Raw genomic sequence first — 22,635 nt, 5'->3', positions numbered from 1 at the left:
TATGTACATACGATATTATTATATTTTTACGCTTTGATTGTGAGTTTTAGTTGGTATTTGTGTAACCATTTGCTGAGATACGTATTATATAATTATACGAAAGGCGTGTTACTTTTTTCATAAATATATTTTTTTGATTAACTAGTTTGTCGTCTAATCATTAAGTTTCCCTCGACTCCTAGTCGCTGAACATTGAAGGTGATTGAACTAAAATCCTTTACGATAATGTATTAATTACAATTACCTGACGTGGAAGTCGCTGAGCTATTCTGTGCCTTGCGAGAACTCTCCATGGAGTTGAGCCGCTTAGATTCTATTTGTACGCGATACGTATGTGCAAATAAAATTTAATAAAAATTAAATTAAGGATTTGATGGTTCTTAATTATTATTTAATTAACGCGAAATATAAAGTCTTTAGGAACAGATGCCTTTTAGTTTCCTTTTGTAAAAGGTGCTTCAACTTCTTCGTAGTTTCTTGTAGGAAAGTAACTTTGAGAGTTAAGCGACTATTGTAATTCTTAAACTGATAAATGTTGACGTTGTTCGTATTAAAGTGCTTCCGAAACCGATCCATATGTATGCACGTGGCGAGACGAGGGGATTGCCATGGAAATATTTAGGTTTCATAGATTTATTTTATTAATAGCTTTAATAAAAAAGACCTTTAAAAATCCTAATTTTTTTTATAAGAATGACGAGTGTTCATTTATTTACGTTAACACAGTTGTGAGAAACAGCCTCAATTTACTGTTTGCTACAATATGTCCAAACATTTACTTAGAGTAACGTTTTCTACTATTTTGACAGAGTTAATATTTATTGTTGCTACTCTGTCTGATTTTGCAACTTTAATGTTTTTTTGTAAGATATGTGAAGATAAAGATAGAAAAAAGGTAAAATAAATAATTTTCATAGAAGTGAAAAAAAAGAAAAATCTAAATGAGAAATAAAATTATGACTATGGTTAAAAATGAAAAAAAGACTATTACTAACTAATGGTATATCAGTACAATACGATGTACGTAAAAATATCAATATTTACTATTCACATAAACATAATAATTATAAAAATCCATTTATCGTGAGAAAGTTGACAAGCAACTGCTGTCAAAACTTCCCTTTGAATGCGCAAAGATTCCTCATCGGCGCGTTCTAAAGAAGAATAGATTGTATTTTGTAGAAAGAATGAGTAAAGTACTATGGGAGGAAGATTTAAGTAGACTATTGCTCGAGGAGGGAAGTATTTTTTTGTGTACTGGCTACAAACTGGAATTGAGATAATGAGTAGGCAGGAGAAATAGAAGAAGAGAGTAAAGAGAAAAATGTAGTTAGTAAGAAAAGTGTTTCTATGTTACGCACATATTTTATGTAGACTGTAGTATTTTAAAAAAGATATTTATTTTTATTATGTATTATGTTGTTTTAAATAATAATTATTTTTATCAGACGTGCTGCACTGTTTATTATACCAAGAGATGAAAATTTGGAAAAAATTGACTTTAATAATTTATTAATTATGCAGCAGGCAGATACATTCTTTTTTTATTAAAAATACTTTCTTTTTTATGTATTGCTACTTTAATATTAGTATTATTTAACATGCATTTTTAACAAACATATGTTCTTATATTTTAATGTAAAAATAGCAACTAAAGGTTTATTTCCTTTTAAGTTTTTTTTGGAAAAAGTAATAATGGAATACATATGGTGTTTCTATATGCAAAATTACACATTATACAATATTTGTCAACATTTCATATTAATTATAGTGCAAACAGAAAAATATTATAAAAAGGTAACTATTTTGTTTATAGTAGTAATACTAACTGAAGAATAAAGTTGACAATGTTTACAAAAATTATATTTAATCTATTTCAGTTTTAATAAAAAAGGGTGTGAATACTTTCTTAAATACTTCACATATATTTTGACAATGAAAAGACAAGTGATGTGTTTATAAGTTAATTTTATTCTACTTTATTATTGTAACTTATACATTTAATATTCTAATCGTCGTCCGAAAATTCATCGCTGTCACTCTCCGAACTCGATGTTTCCGAATCTTGAATTTGTGATCCCGTTTTTGCTCTGGAACAAGAAATAAGGGTTAACACAGTACAAAGTACAATGTATGAAACTCGCAAAATTGTGACTTGGTGTGCAGTTAATTGCTTTTACAGAACTTCAGCAACGTATGTATTAGGAATAAGGAGATCCTTGCGTCGGATCGGCGTTCCCCTTCACCAACAAGACTTACCTTATCAAATTTGAAATGATCCTTTTAATGCTGCTTTAGAAGCTTATTTTACAAACGATGATGTTAGCTCTTGTCAAGCTTCAGTAGGTTAACAATCGGTGCATACAAATTGACTATGAATTTATTCGTATTTTTGAAAGGGTACTTTTTTGTTTATATTGTTTTTCTAGGATAATAAAAGACGAATAAATGTAACCTTTTCAGCTTTTTAAAAATGACACCGCTTGTTTAAATAAAATAATAATACCTAAATTTGTGTATTACAATATTGGACTTTCGTGAGGAGTGTACGCTTTCTGTGATAAAAGTGGACACAAGAGTCCAAGAAAATGCGACGAACACCGTTAAGATACATTAATGCCGATTATAAATGTTACAGAATATTTAAGAAACCCTTGGAGAATCGAACAATAAGAAAATTAGTAATATCTTTAATATCTTAGGAATTTATTAATTTATTTTAATTTTGTTGCTATTTTACATTTTATCGATTGTCACTTTTTTATAATGACTCATACATGACGACTTGAAGGTGACATATTCTGATGGTGGAGGCTTAGACCAGCTCTCCGCCACTACCAGCTTACTGTGTATCGTAGGACTCTTGTATAACTTTTTTTTTTAGAGAATTATTAGTGTTATTTCAGGTGACGTATTTTACGAACGGCCCCATATAGATTATTACACTGGCAGATATTTGAGATGCATCTATAGGAATTTATTTGGATAGGAATAGGGTAACTACTAACGCAAGGTACGCTTCCGCGACAACGAGGGCAGATGGGTGCAGAGCGGTGGCCAGCTTGCTCCTGTCCTCTTGCAGCAAGGCTCGAACCTCCTCTTCAGGCCGATTCAACATCACGCTCAGCGTCTGCTCGCCAGCTGATAACGCTTCCTCGAATCCGCAATCGGTTAAGTACGTCACCGCCATCTATGATAACAAAAAGAAATCACTCTATTTTAGTCATTAAGAAATGTTGCTTCTCCATTGATATTATAGTCAAAGTTCAGTTTTGCAGTGACAGAGCGCTAAGAACGTTTTGCTTGGTCCTCTTTATTCTTTCAAGCTTTTACATTATTTATTTTACCGGATTGAATAAAATTATCATCACCATCTTGTTCTTCGTTTATAAAAAAAAATCCGTCCCAATCTCTTTGTTGCTGAATCACGCCAAATCTCGGGTTCGTTAGAATTCATATCGAAATTATGGCGAAGAACACGAACAACCTACATAAGAGCATTAGAATGCGACTGTGCCGTGCAAATGATAAATTATGTATTTTCTGGTTTTAACAATGCATTAATATTATGTGACTGGATATCAGATATGAGGAGATAGACACAAGGTAGACAGATTGTGTTGTTAAGGTCATCGGAAGACATATGCAGGTAGATTGCTATCAGATTGGCAGAGGTGCTATTGGAAATCAGCGAAAGAATCCAATGTCCAGAAGTGGGCGTCCTACAGCTGAAATGATAACGATCATGAAATGTATTGACAGACTTCATGCTGTCAAGCGTTAGTGGTTTGATGCAGTCTAACACAATAAATAAATAAATAAATGAAGCGTATATTTGCAATACTAAGTAATAATGTGACTAACCGATGATAATCCTTAATACAATTTTATCTTTTACTTTAGATTGACATCTTCTTTCATTGTATGGTAAAAGTATTTTCCTAATAAATTTCTTTGTTTTTCTTAATAAAAATCGCGTTCCTTAGTAAAAACATGAAAAACAAAGACGTCCGCTCATAAGATGGACAGGTCGACCACTACGTATCAATCCTATTGGAAATCTGTAGAGAATCTGTGTGTTTAGAAGTGGACGACTTATGGCTGGAATGAAGACAGCATAGTCTTAAAGAACACTTACAGCGGCAATGCCAGGTTTGCCGACTGCGGCTGCTTTTTTCGCGGCCTGCACCAGTATTTCAGGCCTCGCAGGCACTCCGGCTGCTTGCTCCATGCGCAATTTGTTCAGAGCTAGACCCACTTGTTCCCAACAGGGATCGTCTTTGTCTGTCACGTCTGAACATAGCTCTATTATGTTCGAGATCGCTGTTGCCGATAACCTGGAAGTAGGTCAACATTAACTTTATCATTTAAAATTATTCGATATCACAGATAACAGCTGTTAACTAACGTGTCTTATTAAAATTATAAAGTGAGCTCTAGCGGAAAGTGAAAGGAGGCCTTCGGGTTAGCTGTTAAAAATTATCAAAAGAATGCGTTCGCAATGTATACACAGTAGTCGAAGATAGATATATTTTCACAATGTAAACGCATCTTTATTTAAATATCACTCTTTAAGATTAGATGCATATTATTTACAAACTCGTACGGAGAACATAGTTAAGTGATTTACACTATGTATGGCACTCTTATATACATGTACATTTTCGTCTCGTTACTTAACCAGCTTAATATGATCATCATCTTTTAAGCCAGAGAAAATCCACTTCCAACAGGACTGATTGGAAACTGCCTGCATCCAGCGATTTCCAACTGGTGGGCAGGCGCTCTACGCTCCGCTTGCCAGTATGCGGTCTCTACTCCAGAAACTTAAGGCTCCAATGGTCATCCATTCAGTGCAAAAAACAATAAGATGCTATCAATAAACTTCAAGTTTATTACGTACTTCTGCAAAGGCGATCTTCGTTTTCCACCTTCTTCTTTTTCTTCATTCAACTGCCCAAACCTGAGTACATCGGCGGCGGCAAGCCTTATCTTAGATTTCACTTCTTCATCTGCATACATACATAACAAAGTTACAACATACATATTTTATGTACATTTTATATTTAAATTTAAAATATCTTTATTCGAGTAGGTATTTACATGCGCTTTTATAGTTTATTATTTCAACATAAGTAGTAAGCGATCATCGGCTCAGAACACTGATCTGCTGAGAAGAGCTGGCCAAAAACTCATCTTTAGCAATTTTTGGTGTTTACATTATAATATCAATCTTTAATTCTAATCAACTTTTACTTTTCATTTCAAATTTAAAAGTGAAGGAAAGTCTGAGATATCTTGTAGAACTTTATTATGTATGCTTACACTCAGACCTTTTAACTTTTTTAAGATGAAATTTAAGGCGATTTATTTTTATTTCTTGTATTTATCACTATTTTTATTTGCGTCTGTCACTATTTTATAAGATTCTAAATTATGGCGCATAACTTATCCTATGTATGTGTGTATACATATATATATATATATATTTACATATATATATATATATATTTACATATATATATATATATATATTTACATATATATATATATATATATACCTTCTCTAAAATCCTAAATATGTTTCTATTCTCTAAGGTTCTTTCAATTGCCAATCTTAACTTTGAAATACTACCTAACTTTGTAATATGTGTAAGACGGACATTCCAATAAAAGAAAAAAAATATGAATTTGCAGTATGTGAACTGCCAAACGGGCTAGGTTGATAGCAAACTCTAAAATGTGCAGCGACATCATTATATTTTTTAATATTTTAATGTTACTGTACAATTTTCTTTTTTTCCATTTCCATAAGTACCGTCTACAAAGTATTATAAAAACATGAATGAAATCGGTAAAATTTTTCCTGAATTACGGCGTGACAAAGGAAAATAGGAATTAATTTTGATGTATAGAAACTGTTACAAGGTTTTGTAACAGACTCCAGATCCAAGTGCTATTTATGCCACAAAACTGAAGTTACACCTTGACGACATTTTATAAAGGAATAGTAATATTTTATTAAAATAAATTAGAATAGTAAAATAACCTAACCTAATAATTATTTTCTATACATTTAAAAAGTATCCGTTAAATGGCTGTTGCCGCTTTAATGTCAGTCAGCTAAATGGTTTTCAGCACTATGTCAGGACACGTTCTTGTGTGTACCTTGGTATTGGTAGCAATTGCAGAACGCATCCAGCAGCCTTTCGACCAACTTGATGCGATGCGCCTGTCCGAACACAATCAGCTGAGACCACATCTGCGCCAACCGGTCGCCGGCTCCGCCCACTTCAAGCGTTCTGATAATCTGTTAATGTGAAATCATTTAATTTAAGCAAATATGTCAACAAATAGTAATTCATTTTCATAATTATTCATAGATCGTCAGATTCATTACCTACTCTAAAAAGACGAATAATTAATTGCAGTGTACTTTACACGGTACATTTCGTTAGCAGGACGCAAGCAAAAAATCGTCCGATAATATTCAATTACTATAAATTTGTAATAGAGGCTTTCGAAATGTGGACATATAGACGCATGCTGTCCATAAGCTGGACTCAGAAGGTGACCAACGTCGAAGTTCTGAAACGAATCTGCCATATACGCGTACTAATGCTCACAGTAAAACGAAGGAAAATCGCTTACTTGGGACACGTTCTTCGACACCAACGATACAATCTCCTTCAACTTATCATGATGGGAAAGGTCGCTGGTAAAAGGAAGGTTGGTAGGAGAAAGAAGTCGTGGCTTCGTAACATTAGAGAGTGGACCGGAATCGCCAGCGCTGCTGAGCTATTACGCAGAACTAAAAATAAGGAAGAGAGCAGGAAGCTGATAGCCAACCCCCACTAGTTGGAGAGGCACTTCAAGAAGAAGAAGATAAATTTGTAATTAAATCTTTCTCGAAATGCCTTCTTTTAGCTAAGCTTTAACTTTTGGGTATAAAAAAATTCATAGCAATATACAATTTGTAATGAAAGATAAAAATTTCGAACTAAAGAGATGCGATCTCGTTTTAACAAGAGAAAGATATATTGTCAAAGAGTGTAGCACGCAATCAGAATCATTAGATTAGTTTAGGTTGAAAACATACAATAATGAATTCTAAACAAAACAGTTTTACCCAAAAAGAATTCTCATTATAAACAACCGTCGCGCCCGGCTAGCGGATAAGTACGTGTTATTTTAGTTGAAACACTTTTGAGTATCTTTTCAAAAGAGCACCATAGTCGGAGAAATAAACAGTCAAAAAGGTTTATTTTCATTAGTCACAGCACCTTTACACCGTTCCCGAAAAAAAATGACTCCAATTAATATGTATGGTCTTTTACAACCGTTACCTCTTCTATAACAGACGGTTCTGGAACATAAACATTTGGCACTAGCGAGTCTAAAAGTTCAATTGTCTTCTCAAACGGAGCATATCTGAAATATGACATTTAGTTAGATAGTTATTAACATAGCGTATGTCACAGTTTAGACAAAATAAATAATTTACCTGCAGTTAACGGTTATGTAATGTCTGTAATAAATACTTTCTTTGTAGGCATCACCAACTAACTTATAATTGTCATCCTTCATTAAAAGCTTGTGTAATCTTTCTGCTAGACCGACGTCCTATTAAAATTTAATAAAATTTTGTACGAATTATTATAAAAGAATACAAAATTTACTCAATAGAATATTTATATAATTTTTATGACTCATTATTATTCAGATTTTTATCATATTTAGACCAGTATAATGGACCAAATATGGTTAATATATTGATAAATTTTATTTTCTTATTTATTGATAGAGAACTTCAATAAAATTAATATTATACTTATGACTCAAATCAGAAATAATAAAAAACAAATTATAATTTATTAAGTAATTACCTGCAAGTGATCACTACAAACACCCATAGCAGTAATAAAGAATTTGGTATCCATAGCATCTTGAGGCTCCAACTTTTCTCTGTTTTCCAAATCATTCAGAATCGTCGATAAAATATCTATTTGGGGGCCACCTGTAATAGATTAAGAAGCTTTGTAACATAATTCATTTCAAAAAAGTCTTTAATTTTTATAAGGAAAAATTATTCTATTTTAATAATAAGTGGATTATAGTAATAACAAATTTCAATTTCATAGATAAATCATAAGAAACCTCTTATTTAGTAGTAGTATTAGAATTAATTTATACTAAGGGAGGGTAATTAATTAATTAAACTTGCACTCATCTGGGGCTTAATTAATGTTTTTTAAATAAAGAAAACCTATGACATCCTCTTCAATTCAACCCATAGACGCTCACTGTAATGCTCACTGTGTATAGGCTTCCATAAAGATATCTATGAGGGGATATACAATAATTGTCACGCATGGCAGGAGGGTTGTAGATTGCAGTGTGGTATTGTGGTAGACAGAGGACGCTTCTGCCTTCCGGAAACTTGTTTGTGAGCAGTGGAAATCCCATATAATTAATGTATAAATTGTGAATTTTATAACATTCTCTCCTGGGAATCAAACCCGTGACTGCCATCGCAAGTCTCAGTCCTCTATTGTTGGGCTACCAATACTTAAGACTTAAATAATATATAATAAAAGATTGGCTTAGTATACCTATAGTTGATATTAAATATTGGAATGTTCAAATTTAAATAATACAACACATTCACATAAGCCAAGGAAATGAAATAGATGTAAATAGGCTTTCTCCAGGTTTTTTTGGAAGCGTTGTATAATTACGTTTAGTATTGTCGTGGATACTTTTGAGTTTAAAACTTCAATATTTATAATGTTTTTTTTGCTAAAGAAGCTGTGAAAAGGTGAAATGTATAAAAATAAATATTATAAATCAATAATACTTACGCTCTTTGCAAAACAGGCAAAGTAAATAATAATAAGCAGATAAGCCGGGATGTATTCCTATTTGTTTAAACTCTGCTAAGACTTGCAATGCAATTTGTTCCAGCATTCTACCACCGCCCCACGCTGATATTGATCGAAGACATGACGTTAGGGTCTCATTGTTGGGAGACAAACCCTGTTGTTAATTAAAATCTATTAAGTACAACTTAATACACTATTTAATTTTATTAATATTATAGACTACTTAACAAGGATATAATATACATAAAATGTAAAAATAAAATTTAGAATTAAACTTTTATTTTAAAAAAGTGATTTTTTGATCCGGTCGGTTAAGTGCATTTGAATTAACTGTGATAAAAAAATTATTTTATTCTTAAAAATTTCGGTAGATTAATTAGACTGTATAATCTATTTAATATTTTATAACACAGTAATTATAAAAGATAAATTTTAAACCTAGGTTAAATTACTGCTATTCTATAAAAACAAATTCATTTTTTGTGTACTCACAAATAATACCCTCTTTTTTATTGATTGCAGAAAACGTTTTTAAGTTTTATTATACCAATTTCACTTTTCTTTTTATGAAAGACAAGGTGTCTTTCATTAAAAGAAAACTGAACATTTTAGTGAACATTTAGTGTAAAATTTAGTGAAGGCAAAAAGTTTTTAATAGTATATGAAGTATTTATGTCAAAACTTTAACAAACTAATTTAATTAAGTTAATTTAAATATTACCTGCTCATTCATTTGATTCAGTAAGTCTTTGAGCGCCGCTATCCTTAAAGTTGTTCCCTCTTTTAGAAAGCCAATACAACTTAACAGTGAGTTGAACACACTAGTAGAGAGTGGTATTCCTTTTTCAATTGCCTCTTGAGTTAACGCATATGCTCTTTCAGCCTAAAATAATGAAATTTTATAGGACCTCACAATAATCTATTAAATAAATATAAAATATAGAAAAATAATTTACTTGATAATATTTTGCCATTCCTTGTATCATTGCACAATAAGCTTCAGGGGTTTTTGGTTCCATCGAAATAAAAATCTTGTTTGCTAATCCATCCAACCTAGAAGTTCATATGCATAATTAAAATATTATAACACTATATATTTGTTGTTGGCAATATTTAATATGTAACTAATAAGCATGTAGCAATAGAAAAGAATTTGTAGTATTTAATTTATCACACAATGTTGGAAACAGAAACAATATAAATGAACCAAATATATTTTGATCAGGACATATCTTCTATCTTTAGAAGCTAGTCACTGATATTCATGTCTATATCAGACATTGGTTAAGTAAGAAATGCTTTATGGGGCACTAACTCCTGATTATTTATTCTTCACACAGCTATTGCTGTTATATACAAGTCGTTTTATTTTACTGTTATGGGCAATTTATTTGTGTTGATAATAAATTACATTTTTTCTGTGCATTAATAAACTTCATTGTTATGAAAATCACTTGTATTCTAACCACATTTGGGTTGCCTCCCTTACTCTTCATAAACCATATCTTTTCATAATAGTTTATGAGTGCAGTATACAAACTTCAAATTATTTGAGAGATTTATGTCTGTTTAAAAATGCATTATTTTTAAAGTTTTCAACATAATTTTTGAGATAACAAAATATTTATTTTTATTGAACATGATGTCAAAGTTTTTCATTCAATGAAATTTAATAAATTAAAGTATGTAAGTCATGAAGGATGTCCTCTTACAAGGTGGACAGACAACCATGTTAAGGTTGTTAGTAAAAGCTGGATGCAGGCCATACCATTCCTATTAGAAATCCCAGAGGGAGGGCTGTGTTCAATAGTGGATGTCTAGCGGCTGAAATGATGATAACATAAGGGTTCCCAACATTTACAATAATTTTAAAAATTTAATTCGTACAATACTACTGTGGAAAATAAATTATACACTAATGTGAAGACATAATAAAACTTACCTCCAAGTGGCAATTTGGCGTTCGCGTGTATTTGCGGCAAACCATCTTTCTTCTAACCACTCTGTTGATGCAGGCTCTTTCTCATTATAAAAACAAAGCAATTGAAGAAATTCAATTTTTAATTCTTCACTTAAAGCTTTTACTCCTCCGAGTAGTTCAAATACTTTTATTGCATCTTCTAGCAATGCATTTTGCAGAGTATATTTGAAATCTTCTTCCGTTACCTGTATTATAGTTAAAATAGTACATATTAAGATAATACATCATTTATATTTTTAATTTTGTACTATTGTGTAGAAGAATCAAATCTATTTAAAGGAACTTATAGTTTGAAGAGAGGAATTGACGAGCAATATTTGATCTCTATAATCCCATTACCTATGATCAACATATATTACTGAAGTAACAGCTTTGTGACTGTGATAGTCAGTTGAGTACTTTTTATTGAATTATTGATTAATAATTAATTACATTTTTAAAATTGGTGAAACTTGAGGTTCTTAACATTTGAGTTCATAAAATGATAAATATAAGTCAAACTTAACCTATGACAATACATAAAAAGCTATTTAACCAACAGGTTAAGATAGCAGTCTTTTACCAAAGTAACTCAGACAAACATGTTTCAATCCATGTGCAGACCAATGTCTGGGCATAGGATTTATGGTACCAAACAATTTATTTTTGGGATTAAATTGAAATGATAAAGAGGTTTTGGTAATAATGTAAATAAGTATGACTAAGATCGTATGAAGATGAATAAATACTTACTTAAAATGTCATATAAGAGTTTTCAAAGGTAATGTGACAAATATAATAGGAAAGTAAAAATAACCATAAGTATATTAATGTTACATATATCAACCATAAGTATATTAATGTAATGATAATTAAAACTTTAGCACTGATGAAAAGTTAGAACATAAAATTAGGCTTACAGACCAAAGTTTTGTATGTAACAACAATTAATTTTTCAAAGAGTTCTACTTGTTGATACTATTAGCTAGTTGTTATTGTAAATGAATATTTTTTTTTGGCATTACCTTACTTTCATCATTGTAAATGGGTTTAGGAGCCAATGCATCTATTCGTGGATCTGCATTGAAATGTGGAGTTTTCTTCTTGCCTGGGGGATCCCACTCTCGTGTTGTGAATAGTTCAGCATGTTCGTCTCTCACCCAAGTTGCAGCCTTTCTACCAGCTTCAGCTGCTAATGCATATGACCGTTTCAAAAAGTTTGAGAGAGGGATTAGAAATGGATCATCATGATATCTGAAAGTAAATTATTTTTTTACTATTTTTTTTAACAATAAATTAATAGCTGATTTTTACAATTGTTAGGTTACATTATTATCATAGTCATAGGATATCCTCTGCTAGACACAGGTCTCCCCCAGCATCTTCCTCTGTGTGGGTAGACACCCTATGCCACACTTGTCAGTTATTGTGACCTTTATATTTTGTAAATTAATTAAAAGATATCAATATATTGGAAGAAGAAAAGTAACATTTTGTAAAACAAAAGTAGGTCATAATTTAATACTTTTTAATAATATTAAACTCACCTATTCCTATTAATTCTTTAAGGTCATTGTATCTCACATATTAATATATTTAATAATAATATAGGTATATAGTAATAACATTGAAAGCGTAAAATTTACAAAAAATGCCTTACTTGTAATGTGCTGCTGTGGGATCGGGTCCAACTGTGGCAGCTAAAGCTTGCAGAATATCTGTAGGTCCTCTGGGAATACGCACTGGAGGTGAAATGCCGTCACTTGATGTAGTATTTTGGGCGGCTTTTTGGCCTTCTATGGTTGCTACATAACGACATAAACAAGCTGCTCGCGCCCATTGCCTAAAATGTAAAGTTTAAATGTATAGTCTAAAATTTAGTCTTTATTTATTTATTTATATCTTATGGTTCTATAGGAAGTTTACTAAACTATTTTATTTACCTTGGTAAAACTATTTGTGAATACATCGAAGGAAATCGTGTCCTTTATATCTTCTAAAATCTTTGTAATTTCTGTTATGAGGTTATATATATAAGCTATGATTATAACCTTTATAACCTAAAATACATTATTATCAACACAAAACCGACATCACAATTTGACAATTCGTAATGTCAAAAATGTTACACAGTGTATCAAATATATAAAAAAATGTAGTAAAAAAATTATTCCTTGAATAAAAAAATAACATCTTTGAATTACCCGTTACGTGGGGGTCACCACGGAGGTTTTACGTTTTCTTTTAATTTAATTTTTAAATGAATGAAAGTCGCTTAATGCAAAATCGGGACTGATCGGGATAAGTGATCCAACAATTCCACATTTGCCATACTTAGTTAGATACTGGTTGTTTGTTTGGTCTAGGACGCTGACGTGATGTCCCGAGAACAGACTGTTACGTACTTTGTTCTCGAACTTTCTACAAAACAACGGGCAATTATATTCTCGTGTACAATTCTGCTGTTACTGTTGTTCTATATTCGAGCACAATTGTGGCGTAATAACTTGACCGACCAAAAACGAGGCGATAATCTTTTAAAGGAAAAGATGCTTCTTTATTGCCTAATTTTTGTAGGCAATTCTCCTAAAGGAAAAACACACCCGTTACTTGCGCACAAAGTCGCTAACGCATAGTGAATGATTTATTTGCTGACTGAGACTCAACGGATATCTTGAAAAATGATATTATGAAAATTTTCACTTGTTTAAGCCACAATAATGCTGAAACGTAATGTTTAAGTTGCCGCCAATTTTAAGAATTAAATGATAGAATCATTTAAGTGACTGTTTTTATTTTATTTTATAGTGGTTAGTTTTAAAAATCTTCATTGTCTTCATCATAATACTTAAACATATCTTTTTCTACCATTACCAATAAATAAAATAATAGATAAATTAGTTTTATTTTCTATCTTAATTTTGACAGTGTTCTTGTCTTTAAAAGACATGCCAAACTCATAGGAACATAAACTTTTTTTTCAAAATGAGAGAAATTCGCTGTAATTTAGAAATTATTTCAGGTTTGCGGGAAGATAAATTATGAGAGAAAATGAAAACAAACATTAACAACATTACTGAAATTTTATTTTATTATTAAGACTAACATAAGTAAATACAATACAAATACAAATTTTGATTTTAAAGAAGATGATTTATTAAAAGAGAAATTCCCTGATAAATTTGGTTTACGTTCAAATACTACGGAGAGTACATTCGGCGAATTGGAATTTTTATTACAATCAAAAGAAGTTTCATTAATACAGCTTTTTTCATTTGGACTAAACAGTGTGCCAGGGGGACAAGCGATCCACCTAGCATCTAACATACCATTGATACCTTCAATGCAAGCAATGTATGCCGTACAATTATCTTTATTATCAGATTCAAAATTACCTACAGCAGTGCATTTGAACTCTGGGTAACACTTGTAACTTGTTGCATTCGTACAAAGATTTTCTATATGACTATATATAAATGTATCTGGGCAAGTTAGTTTGTATTCCGTGAACCCGGTAGGGCCGCTAATACACATTGTGTAACCGCGACATTTTTCTAACTGGTTAGGGAATCTTCCGCGAGATATGCATTCTTCAGCACGGATCACGTTCTTCCCTAAAATCTGAAAATAAAATTAAATGGATTTAATAATAAATATTTATGTAAGCAACTTAATTATCTGTTTTGTAATCCGGTAAACGTGAGAAAAAATAGTGCGTGAAAACCGCTATAGACAGTAAAAGTTCAAATAAGCTTTTAAGTATTACCGTTCATCTCCTTAATTTTTATATGTTATTATTGGAGACACGGGCATTTAAGTTAGGGCCAGTAAATTTAGAAACTAGTGTGAATTCGGTCACGCTAGCTACATCGACTCTCAAGTGGACGACGGATCGACGTGGTATCGAATGATCGTATGAGGGTTTTGTAGTAGCGTCAATAATGCAAACTCTGGGGCGGGTTGTCCAAAATAGCAAAGCGTTATATGAACTATGGCAAGTTTCGAATGAAGTTATTAGGGTCTTTTTCAAGCGCAGAGGACAATCACCGGGAGGAGTTTTAGTGGGCTGGAATCCCTCAAAACCATGCCTTTTCTCCAAACGGTAGGGTATTTTAGATATCTTGAGTATTTTTAGCATTAGGTAAATCGCGCGGCGCGACGGAAGGGGGCAGTATCGGCCATTTGCGCCAGCCTACTGTCAACGTATGTGCTGGCGGCGCTCCTGCTCTTTTTTCTTAAGCTCCCACTTCGTCACGCTTTCCTAAGACGCAGTACAGCGGTTTCGGTAGCACTACTAGCTATGGTGTCTTTCTAAAAGGTATTGCGCATCAATGAATTGTGACAGAAACTGTCATTGACTAAATTCAAAGGCCACATTAGGGAATACTCGTACTCTAATGCAGTTTTGTTTAATTGAATAGTAATCAGATAAGATTAGCAATAGAAAGTATATTTTAGGATATTTAAAATTATATTTTTTAATTGTAGGAGCAATCAAATTCGTCTTTCTTCGTTGATATGTTAAAATTTTTAATGAAAGATTGATTAGACTAGATCGGCAAGAGAATTTTCGGTAATTATTTAAATTATTTTCCTTCTTTCAAATTCTTAGTATTCTCGTGGGCATATGCCCACGAGAATACTAAGAATAATCTTTTGTAGTTTTTAGACTTAACAGCTTTCTTAAGTGTTTCTGGTAGATAACATGCATTGTAAATGGTATGTACACACGGAAATAATGCTAACAAAAAAATAATAACTATGCGTTATGTGTATGCGAGCATTAATTACCGTAATGTTCTAATACATATAAAACATTAAGGTCCAATATCGTTATTTTTTTTTTGGCATAGTCACGAAAACACAAATAACCTTAATACACAGTAAACTATATTTTTGTATAAATTTTGGGCGACATAGTTTTTATATAATAGAAATAGGAAAAAAAATCAAAGATTACCAATAAAATTAAAGTGATTCTTTGACTTGAAATATATACTTTTTTATTACAAATTGCCAATCCAGTTTTTTATAGTTGATAAAATGAAGATAATAAAACATAAATATTAAATTTGAAAATGTATAAAGAAATGCAAAATTACAATGAACTCACCCAGAGAAAAGCTAATAAACATGTTCGCGTCATATTCACCGATTTATTTTATATTACATATAGCAGGCCTTGAATTTAAAAATATTAAGGATAGTATATAGGTTATCAAAAACTTTTTTAATATTGTATATTTGAATTTTTGAAATAATAAAGTAAAACTACTAATAATTTTGAAATGTTTTCGTATCTCCGACGAGTTCTAAGACAGAAGAGCACTGAAACCCTGTTAGAAAGGGATACGAGTTCTAGGGTTGGGATTGAAAATAATGTGAAATATCGATATCAATAGAGTAATTATTTTTGACTAGCTATGATGATGTTTAAAAAGTTAATAATAATATTAATAATAATAAAGCCTTTAATTTCTTGTACAAAGAAAACTTACAAAGTTATGTATTTCTTATTTATTAGCTTGTATCTTTAATCTACAAGTACCCCTCCGCGGGTGAAGGCGTTCATCAAAGAAGCCTAGATTTCTCTGTCTTGTGCTGATTGTCTCCTGCTTGGACCTGCAGTTTTGATAATATCGTCTGCCCATCTAGTAAGCTGTCTTCCCCTTTTATGTTTTCCTCAAGGACCTTTCCATAGTGTCACTCTTTTTGGCCATCTCTCGTCTGTCAGCCTTGCTACGTGTCCCGCCCACCTCCATTTCAGTTTTAGTGTGTGGTTATACGATTCCTAAAATCCGCCAAAACTCTTATCAACATCACTTTATAATATTCTATATTCTATAGGCTTTCTCATACCTCTTAGGAAGATATATAATCTACGAATTTCAATAAAAAATGGAGATCAAAAGCCCCTTTGTTCGAGCAGTTTGTCCTTTGTATTTCTTTTTGTTTTATTGAAATGCACGACGCATTCAAACATCTCCGAGAAAATTCTAGCTAATTACACATAATCGAAGTAGGACAATTTAATGTGGCCCTAGACTATAGACCTAGAATGTATTACATAATTTATAATTTTTTCTTCGGATTGGCAAGTTGAAGTAGCAGTTGGCAGGATGTATAGCGCGCAGAATAAATGGCCGCTAGGGCCTACAGGTTCTGATGTGGAGTCCAAGGACCCGCAGACGCAGCGAAGGATGTATAATGTGGGTGTAATCGTGGTCAGCTTGCTAAGGTCTTGGATCAAACTGGATGCTGGCCGCTTACAACCGATTATATCGGAAATCTATGGAAGAGATCGATGTCCAGCAATAGACTTCCTACTGCTGAAATGTTAGACATTTTTCTTGTACAAAAACGTAATTAAACAATAATATAAAAATAACTTTTCAACATTATTTCGGTATTGGTTTTTAGTAATGTTGAATAGTTTTTTTTACGAACAGAATATTAAGTTTGTTGATTTTTTTAGTCAGTAAAAAGTGCTATGGAGGTAACCTTGTATTATGTTTTTTTTACAGCAGTTGTTGTTTACAGTAAACTATGTAAAAATAATACTTGTTGTCATTAGCATCCTTGTAAACGACCAATACATAGATTAAATAAATCCATCGTAAAATGGATCGCGGCATAATCGGTATTATTCTACTATTATCATTTTATTACTAACATAAAAGTCATCTGTCGACGTAGAACCTCACTATATTAGCTTAAGATAAGATGTGATTGCTCATGTATGATTCTGGCTTTAGTTGCTCTGTAGCAATGTTTAACTCATCTCGCAAAACATTCCTTTTATATGATAGAACAGATATATGTAAAAACATATGACTTATTTTTTTAACCGATTTCGTCATAGCCTACATGAAAACAATGTTATGGTTGTAATTTCAAGGAGATTAAATTTTAATGGCTTTCGTAAATGTTTCTTTAAAATCTATTTATCTTAAAAAATTGGTTAAAAAGATATAAGAGATTCTTGCTAAATCTCTGGAACCATAAGATAGACATGAAATTTTTGATAGGAACATTCCATTCGTCGAATTAGAGGATTTTAAAAATTTATCTAGAATTTCAAATAGTATACAAACTTAATGGCACTTATGTATTATAATTAAACTTAAATGAACTTTTAAAAACTATGTCTGTCTCAAATTTTCATATGAAATGTGAATGATTTTTCCCTTTAATCATAACTATGGCTAAAAGTATACATCAAGAGAAGATTGCAAGAATTTTATTCGAAAGCTGTATAAAATTATGACATCCTTAAACTTAAAATAAAGATTTTGGAGGTTCCAAACGCAAACTGATTTTAGTAGAGCTCTCAATAAACCCTGTTGTTAATTTATATAATCATTTTACAATAGTGTTTAATACAGTAGTTAGAATAATTTCTTTAAATCACTTGAAATGTACTAAAAAAATTATTTTTTAAATTTTTATTTGATAAATACGTACAAGGCCGTCTACAAAAATTTGAGAGACTAGAGAAATATATATGAAACGTGTTTTTATTTCTAGGGCACAAGATACCGCTATTTTTCTTACACACCTCATTATTGTTATACACTTATAAAAGTTTTTCTATGTACAGCTTGATTGTTATAGGTGCAAAAGCAAATTGAAAGGGGTAAATGTATATTTCATTTGCGGTTAATTAATGTAAGTCACATTCTATCTAAAAATCAATGGTTTCAGAAATAATAAATAATGTAATTATAATACGTAAGAAAATGTTTTTTTGAAAATTTTGAATACTACATACTAATATTATTGCCTGTTTACTACCTATCCCTTCACATTCTGTTACTGGCCAGTTGCATTACATTAAAAAAAATAAATAAATAATTTAACATATCTTAGAGTTATCACTTTATAAAGAATGATTAGAAAAAGGTATAAAACTTTTCCCCTGACAAATGTAGATACATTCACCCTTTTAAGGCTTTTATACTTATAACTAGTCAACCTATATATTGACTATGTACTGTTTATTTTACTAAATTTTTCTCAGACAATCTCTCGTCTTTAGGTGTCATATCACAGATCGCGAACTTTCTTTTTTTGCTATATAAATAAATAAATAATCGTATCGGTATCCGCAATCATTATTATCATATCAACTAATGCATCCACTGCAAGGCATAGACCTCCCCCAAAGATCTCCAAGATGACCTGTTTACACTGCCCGCATTCAGCAACTGACAAGAACTTGACTATGTCTTCGTAAAAACTAAAAAAAAACAATCCAAACAATAATCAAAATTCAATAAACGATTGGTCAAGGGTTCCTTATTTATATATTACCTCCAACATCTACACGATATGTTCTATATCATACAGTGCAAAGAATATAATAAACTGTAGTTTACTTTATACTTTGTTATGTATGCTATATACTTAATTCGATATATAACTATCGTAAATTGTTAATCAAAAACATACTTACATATAATCCACTTTCGAATTGCTCCCCTTAACAATCAAATTGCTTCCTGCGTGGGCCCCTTGTTGGGAAACACTGCCCGATACTATTTGTTTTTTTTGTTATGAGTCTGCTCTCGTAATTTAATTTGAAATAATACCATCTTCGTATTTGGCGTTGTGTACCTATTAATGTTTATATAATATATAACAATTGTGGAAATGTAAGCAGTGAAAGATCTTAGAATAAATAAATACATGATTAAAATTGCATTTCAGCAGGAATACTCGTAGATGGTGCTGTGTTATTTACAGTGGGCCTCTAAGCAAGGAGAATTATTTGTTTAATCTTTTTTATTTGTTTTATCTTTACAATTTAATAACGTCGTTCTCTTAAAAAGTAATTTACTGAATGCAAAATTCTTCAATTATGTAAGTACGTGGATACGCGTAATACCTCAATGAAATAATCTGTTACAACTACTATAACGTTTAATTCTTATATGGTCTCATCACAAAAGGCTGCACTGTGAAGTAAAAAATGTTCTCTAATTCTTATACTTTAATCAAATTTTTTATCAATATACTTGTTGTATTTATGAAAAAAGTTACAAAAATTTGTTTACCTGACCATAAAACGAAGTATAGTATATTGGGCCTGCAAAAATATGGGATCACAGGAAAAATGTATCCTCCAAGGATATCAACCATCTAAATAGATTGCTACAGGTGATTATTGATCATCATAATCATGTGAGCCGATAGACGCCACTGCAAGGCACAGGCCTCGGTACCCAGTGATACCTGCGACTTTAGCTATGTCGCCGGCTCACTTAATTTTATTTGTTTTTTTTTTATAAAGAATTTAAAAATAATATAAAATAAAATGGACGAAACTTTATGAAATTCTTTATTTTATACACATTTAGCAACAAATCAACCATTATCTGCATTGAATAATGAAATAAATGAAACTTTTTTATTATCGGTCAATTTGACCGCAAGCGGGGGGAATAGATATACAAGAATTGTCGGTAGGTTTAGTGTTAATATGGGGCTTTATGATGCCCAATATACGGGCTAGTGGTTGCCTATGGAGAACCTTTCAGCCATAACAGCCGTCGCTTGCACAACTGAAGTGGCCCGCCCATTGATTGATTGATTTTGATTTATTAGTGATGTCTATTGTAAATTTGATTTTTTTTTAATTTAGAGAATTAAAAACAAAAACTGGATTCACATAATGAAAAATAAATAAATTCAAAATAAGAACTAAATTCATTTTTCGCTTGTTGATGTTGTTTTTACGTCCTAGTGCAGTAGAATTGGCAACAGAGAGCTGTTTATAAGTTTACATATACTCATGTATAATGGCTAAGTATTAATTCTGCAAATACGAAGGAAGATTATCTTAATTGATGTAATGTATTTTATCGCATCTTCTAGTATAAAAAGTCGGTTGGTTGTTACGTATGTTTATTGAGACGATTCCTTCCGCAAGAGAGTAATTCTCTTGAGAGAAAATGGACAATCGATTTGGCATTGCGTTATTCGTTGTAAGTATTAAAATAATGAATAAAAGGCGTTTGTAGTACTTTAATGCCATTTTAAATTATTTTTATTCTCTTTAAAAATGTAGTAACTAATCCAATCCACTCAGTTTATATTTTTTTAACGATGATTGAAGAAGAATACAATGGTTTTTTATGGAAAAAGGAAAAGCTCGCCTTTATTTTAAAGTTTAACTCGTAATAGTTATTCTTTTTTATTAAAAATAAACCCCTCGTCGAATATATAAGAAATATTACAATAGATTCGGATAAATACTAGACCGTTTTTCAAAATTTTATTTTATATTTAAATCTATTATTCAAAACGCAGTGATTTTGACAACGAAATTAATTACTGTGTTTTTTAAAATAAAGAAAAATATCCTTTTAGGTGCTGTCGATCGCATATCAGGCGCACGGTGCAGTCAACTGCACAGCGACAGGAGCTGGTCGTTTTGCGGACCCTGCCGATACCACGTGCAAGAACTACACCCTTTGCGTATTAGTTCCTAATACGAACACTTTTGTCGCCTACAACTACGTGTGCCCAACAACATCCGTCTTCAATCCTGCCTCCAAGAGATGCACAGCGTCAAGCAACTTCGTGTGTAACGTTACCGCTCCAGGTTCCACCACCACCACCCCTGCGCCTCCGGCTGTGTGCACCGCTGATGGATATGTAGCCGACCCAAGTGTAACTGACTGTACTTCTTATATCGAATGTGTTCAAATCAACGGCACTTTTACTCAAACAGTTTACACCTGTCCCAATGGTACGTTATACAATCCTAACACAACACTTTGCGAGGTAAACTATGTTTGCCCATTCACGTGTACTGCTTCTGGCAGATATGCCAATCCCCAAGACGCAAATTGCAAGACGTACTTCATGTGTGTGTTGAACAACAACGGCAGCTTCAGTCAGTACCAATACACGTGCCCGTCTACCTCCGTCTTCAGTCCTATCGCTAGAATGTGTACCACATCTTACACTTGCAATAATTCGGGATAATGCTCGTAATTGGTTTTATTTTAATATAATTTTTCTTTTCTCAATTAACTATACCAATACTAATAATATAACTAGCTAATACGCGATGGTTTTTTTGATTCTGCAAATGTATTTTGTCAACAATAAGTTATAAATAAATGTAATGAGTATTTGAATAACAAAGTTTTATTTTTCTTTTGTGTTACGATAATTTTCATCATCACCGTCATTTTAGTGATATGATTGATTTTGTGATTTCTACATTCAGTTTTTTTTAATACAGTGTGTGGATCGCGTGTGGAAGGACAAAGTGAATTCATTTATAATGTGGTGTTCCCTAGGGTTTTGCAATAAAAAATCTTGTATAGTTTCGCGCCCGCGTTTTTACAGCTAAGAATATTTTTTTCACTCGAACGTGATGTGCGGGGGGTGATACAGCAAATATAGGATATATAGAGAATATAGCCCATATAAAACAGTGTAGGACTATCAAAACCTTTGTATTGCAAAATCACTAAACTTTGTTTAAGCTTGACATGCTGAAATATTAAGTCACATAGTATAAATATGTCTCATATTTAAATAGCAATTGCTCACTACAGTTAATATAGTAATGAACGTTGCGTACCGAAATGGAGTAGAAAGCCAAAGAAAAAGATTTACCGTCAATAAAATATGTAATTTATATTTAGTAGAATAACACTTGGCGTTATGTTAAAATAATTTACTATATTATGTTACAATAAATCACTTTAATTTATTATCGTGTCTGTTTTAACAAGCTATGACTTCACATACTTATATTACAAAAAAAAAAATATA

At 31.7% G+C, this 22,635-nt stretch overlaps 2 protein-coding genes across 2 annotated transcripts; one reads left to right on the top strand and one right to left on the bottom strand.

Moving 5' to 3' along the window:
* Positions 1-1,962: 1,962 nt before the first annotated feature.
* Positions 1,963-12,928, bottom strand: LOC137928744 (small ribosomal subunit protein mS39). Its single transcript, XM_068771699.1, has 15 exons — positions 12,786-12,928; positions 12,503-12,685; positions 11,868-12,096; positions 10,825-11,048; positions 9,839-9,935; positions 9,604-9,765; positions 8,862-9,036; positions 7,887-8,017; positions 7,505-7,623; positions 7,347-7,431; positions 6,169-6,310; positions 4,904-5,012; positions 4,139-4,337; positions 3,009-3,190; positions 1,963-2,090 (listed from the first exon to the last, which is right to left on the bottom strand). The coding sequence occupies exons 1-15, from the start codon at positions 12,809-12,811 to the stop codon at positions 2,009-2,011; spliced, it is 2,145 nt and encodes a 714-aa protein (XP_068627800.1). The 5' UTR covers positions 12,812-12,928; the 3' UTR covers positions 1,963-2,008.
* Positions 12,929-20,757: 7,829 nt separating this feature from the next.
* LOC137928875 (uncharacterized) lies at positions 20,758-21,988 on the top strand. The gene is made up of 2 exons (XM_068771878.1): positions 20,758-20,828; positions 21,214-21,988. The coding sequence occupies exons 1-2, from the start codon at positions 20,796-20,798 to the stop codon at positions 21,832-21,834; spliced, it is 654 nt and encodes a 217-aa protein (XP_068627979.1). The 5' UTR covers positions 20,758-20,795; the 3' UTR covers positions 21,835-21,988.
* Positions 21,989-22,635: the final 647 nt, after the last annotated feature.

This window comes from Battus philenor, unplaced genomic scaffold (assembly GCF_028537555.1).
Source record: "Battus philenor isolate CCGP_79_NKW_IND1 unplaced genomic scaffold, ilBatPhil1.0.hap1 SCAF_4, whole genome shotgun sequence".
Lineage (NCBI taxonomy): Eukaryota > Metazoa > Arthropoda > Insecta > Lepidoptera > Papilionidae > Battus > Battus philenor.
The sequence above is the reverse complement of the archived record's forward strand: the minus strand, read 5'-3'. Positions and strand labels throughout refer to the sequence as shown.

What these genes read in the sequence shown, in the direction of transcription:
- LOC137928744 (XM_068771699.1), bottom strand. Translation starts at nt 12,811, where the DNA reads ATGTATTCACAAATAGTTTTACCAAG. An exon ending in TGAATCAAATGAATGAGCAG is followed by an intron (nt 9,037 to 9,603) that starts GTAATATTTAAA and finishes AATTAACAACAG; the next exon opens with GGTTTGTCTCCCAACAATGA. An exon ending in AACCGTCTGTTATAGAAGAG is followed by an intron (nt 6,311 to 7,346) that starts GTAACGGTTGTA and finishes TCACATTAACAG; the next exon opens with ATTATCAGAACGCTTGAAGT.
- LOC137928875 (XM_068771878.1), top strand. Translation starts at nt 20,796, where the DNA reads ATGGACAATCGATTTGGCATTGCGTTATTCGTT. An exon ending in TTGGCATTGCGTTATTCGTT is followed by an intron (nt 20,829 to 21,213) that starts GTAAGTATTAAA and finishes ATATCCTTTTAG; the next exon opens with GTGCTGTCGATCGCATATCA.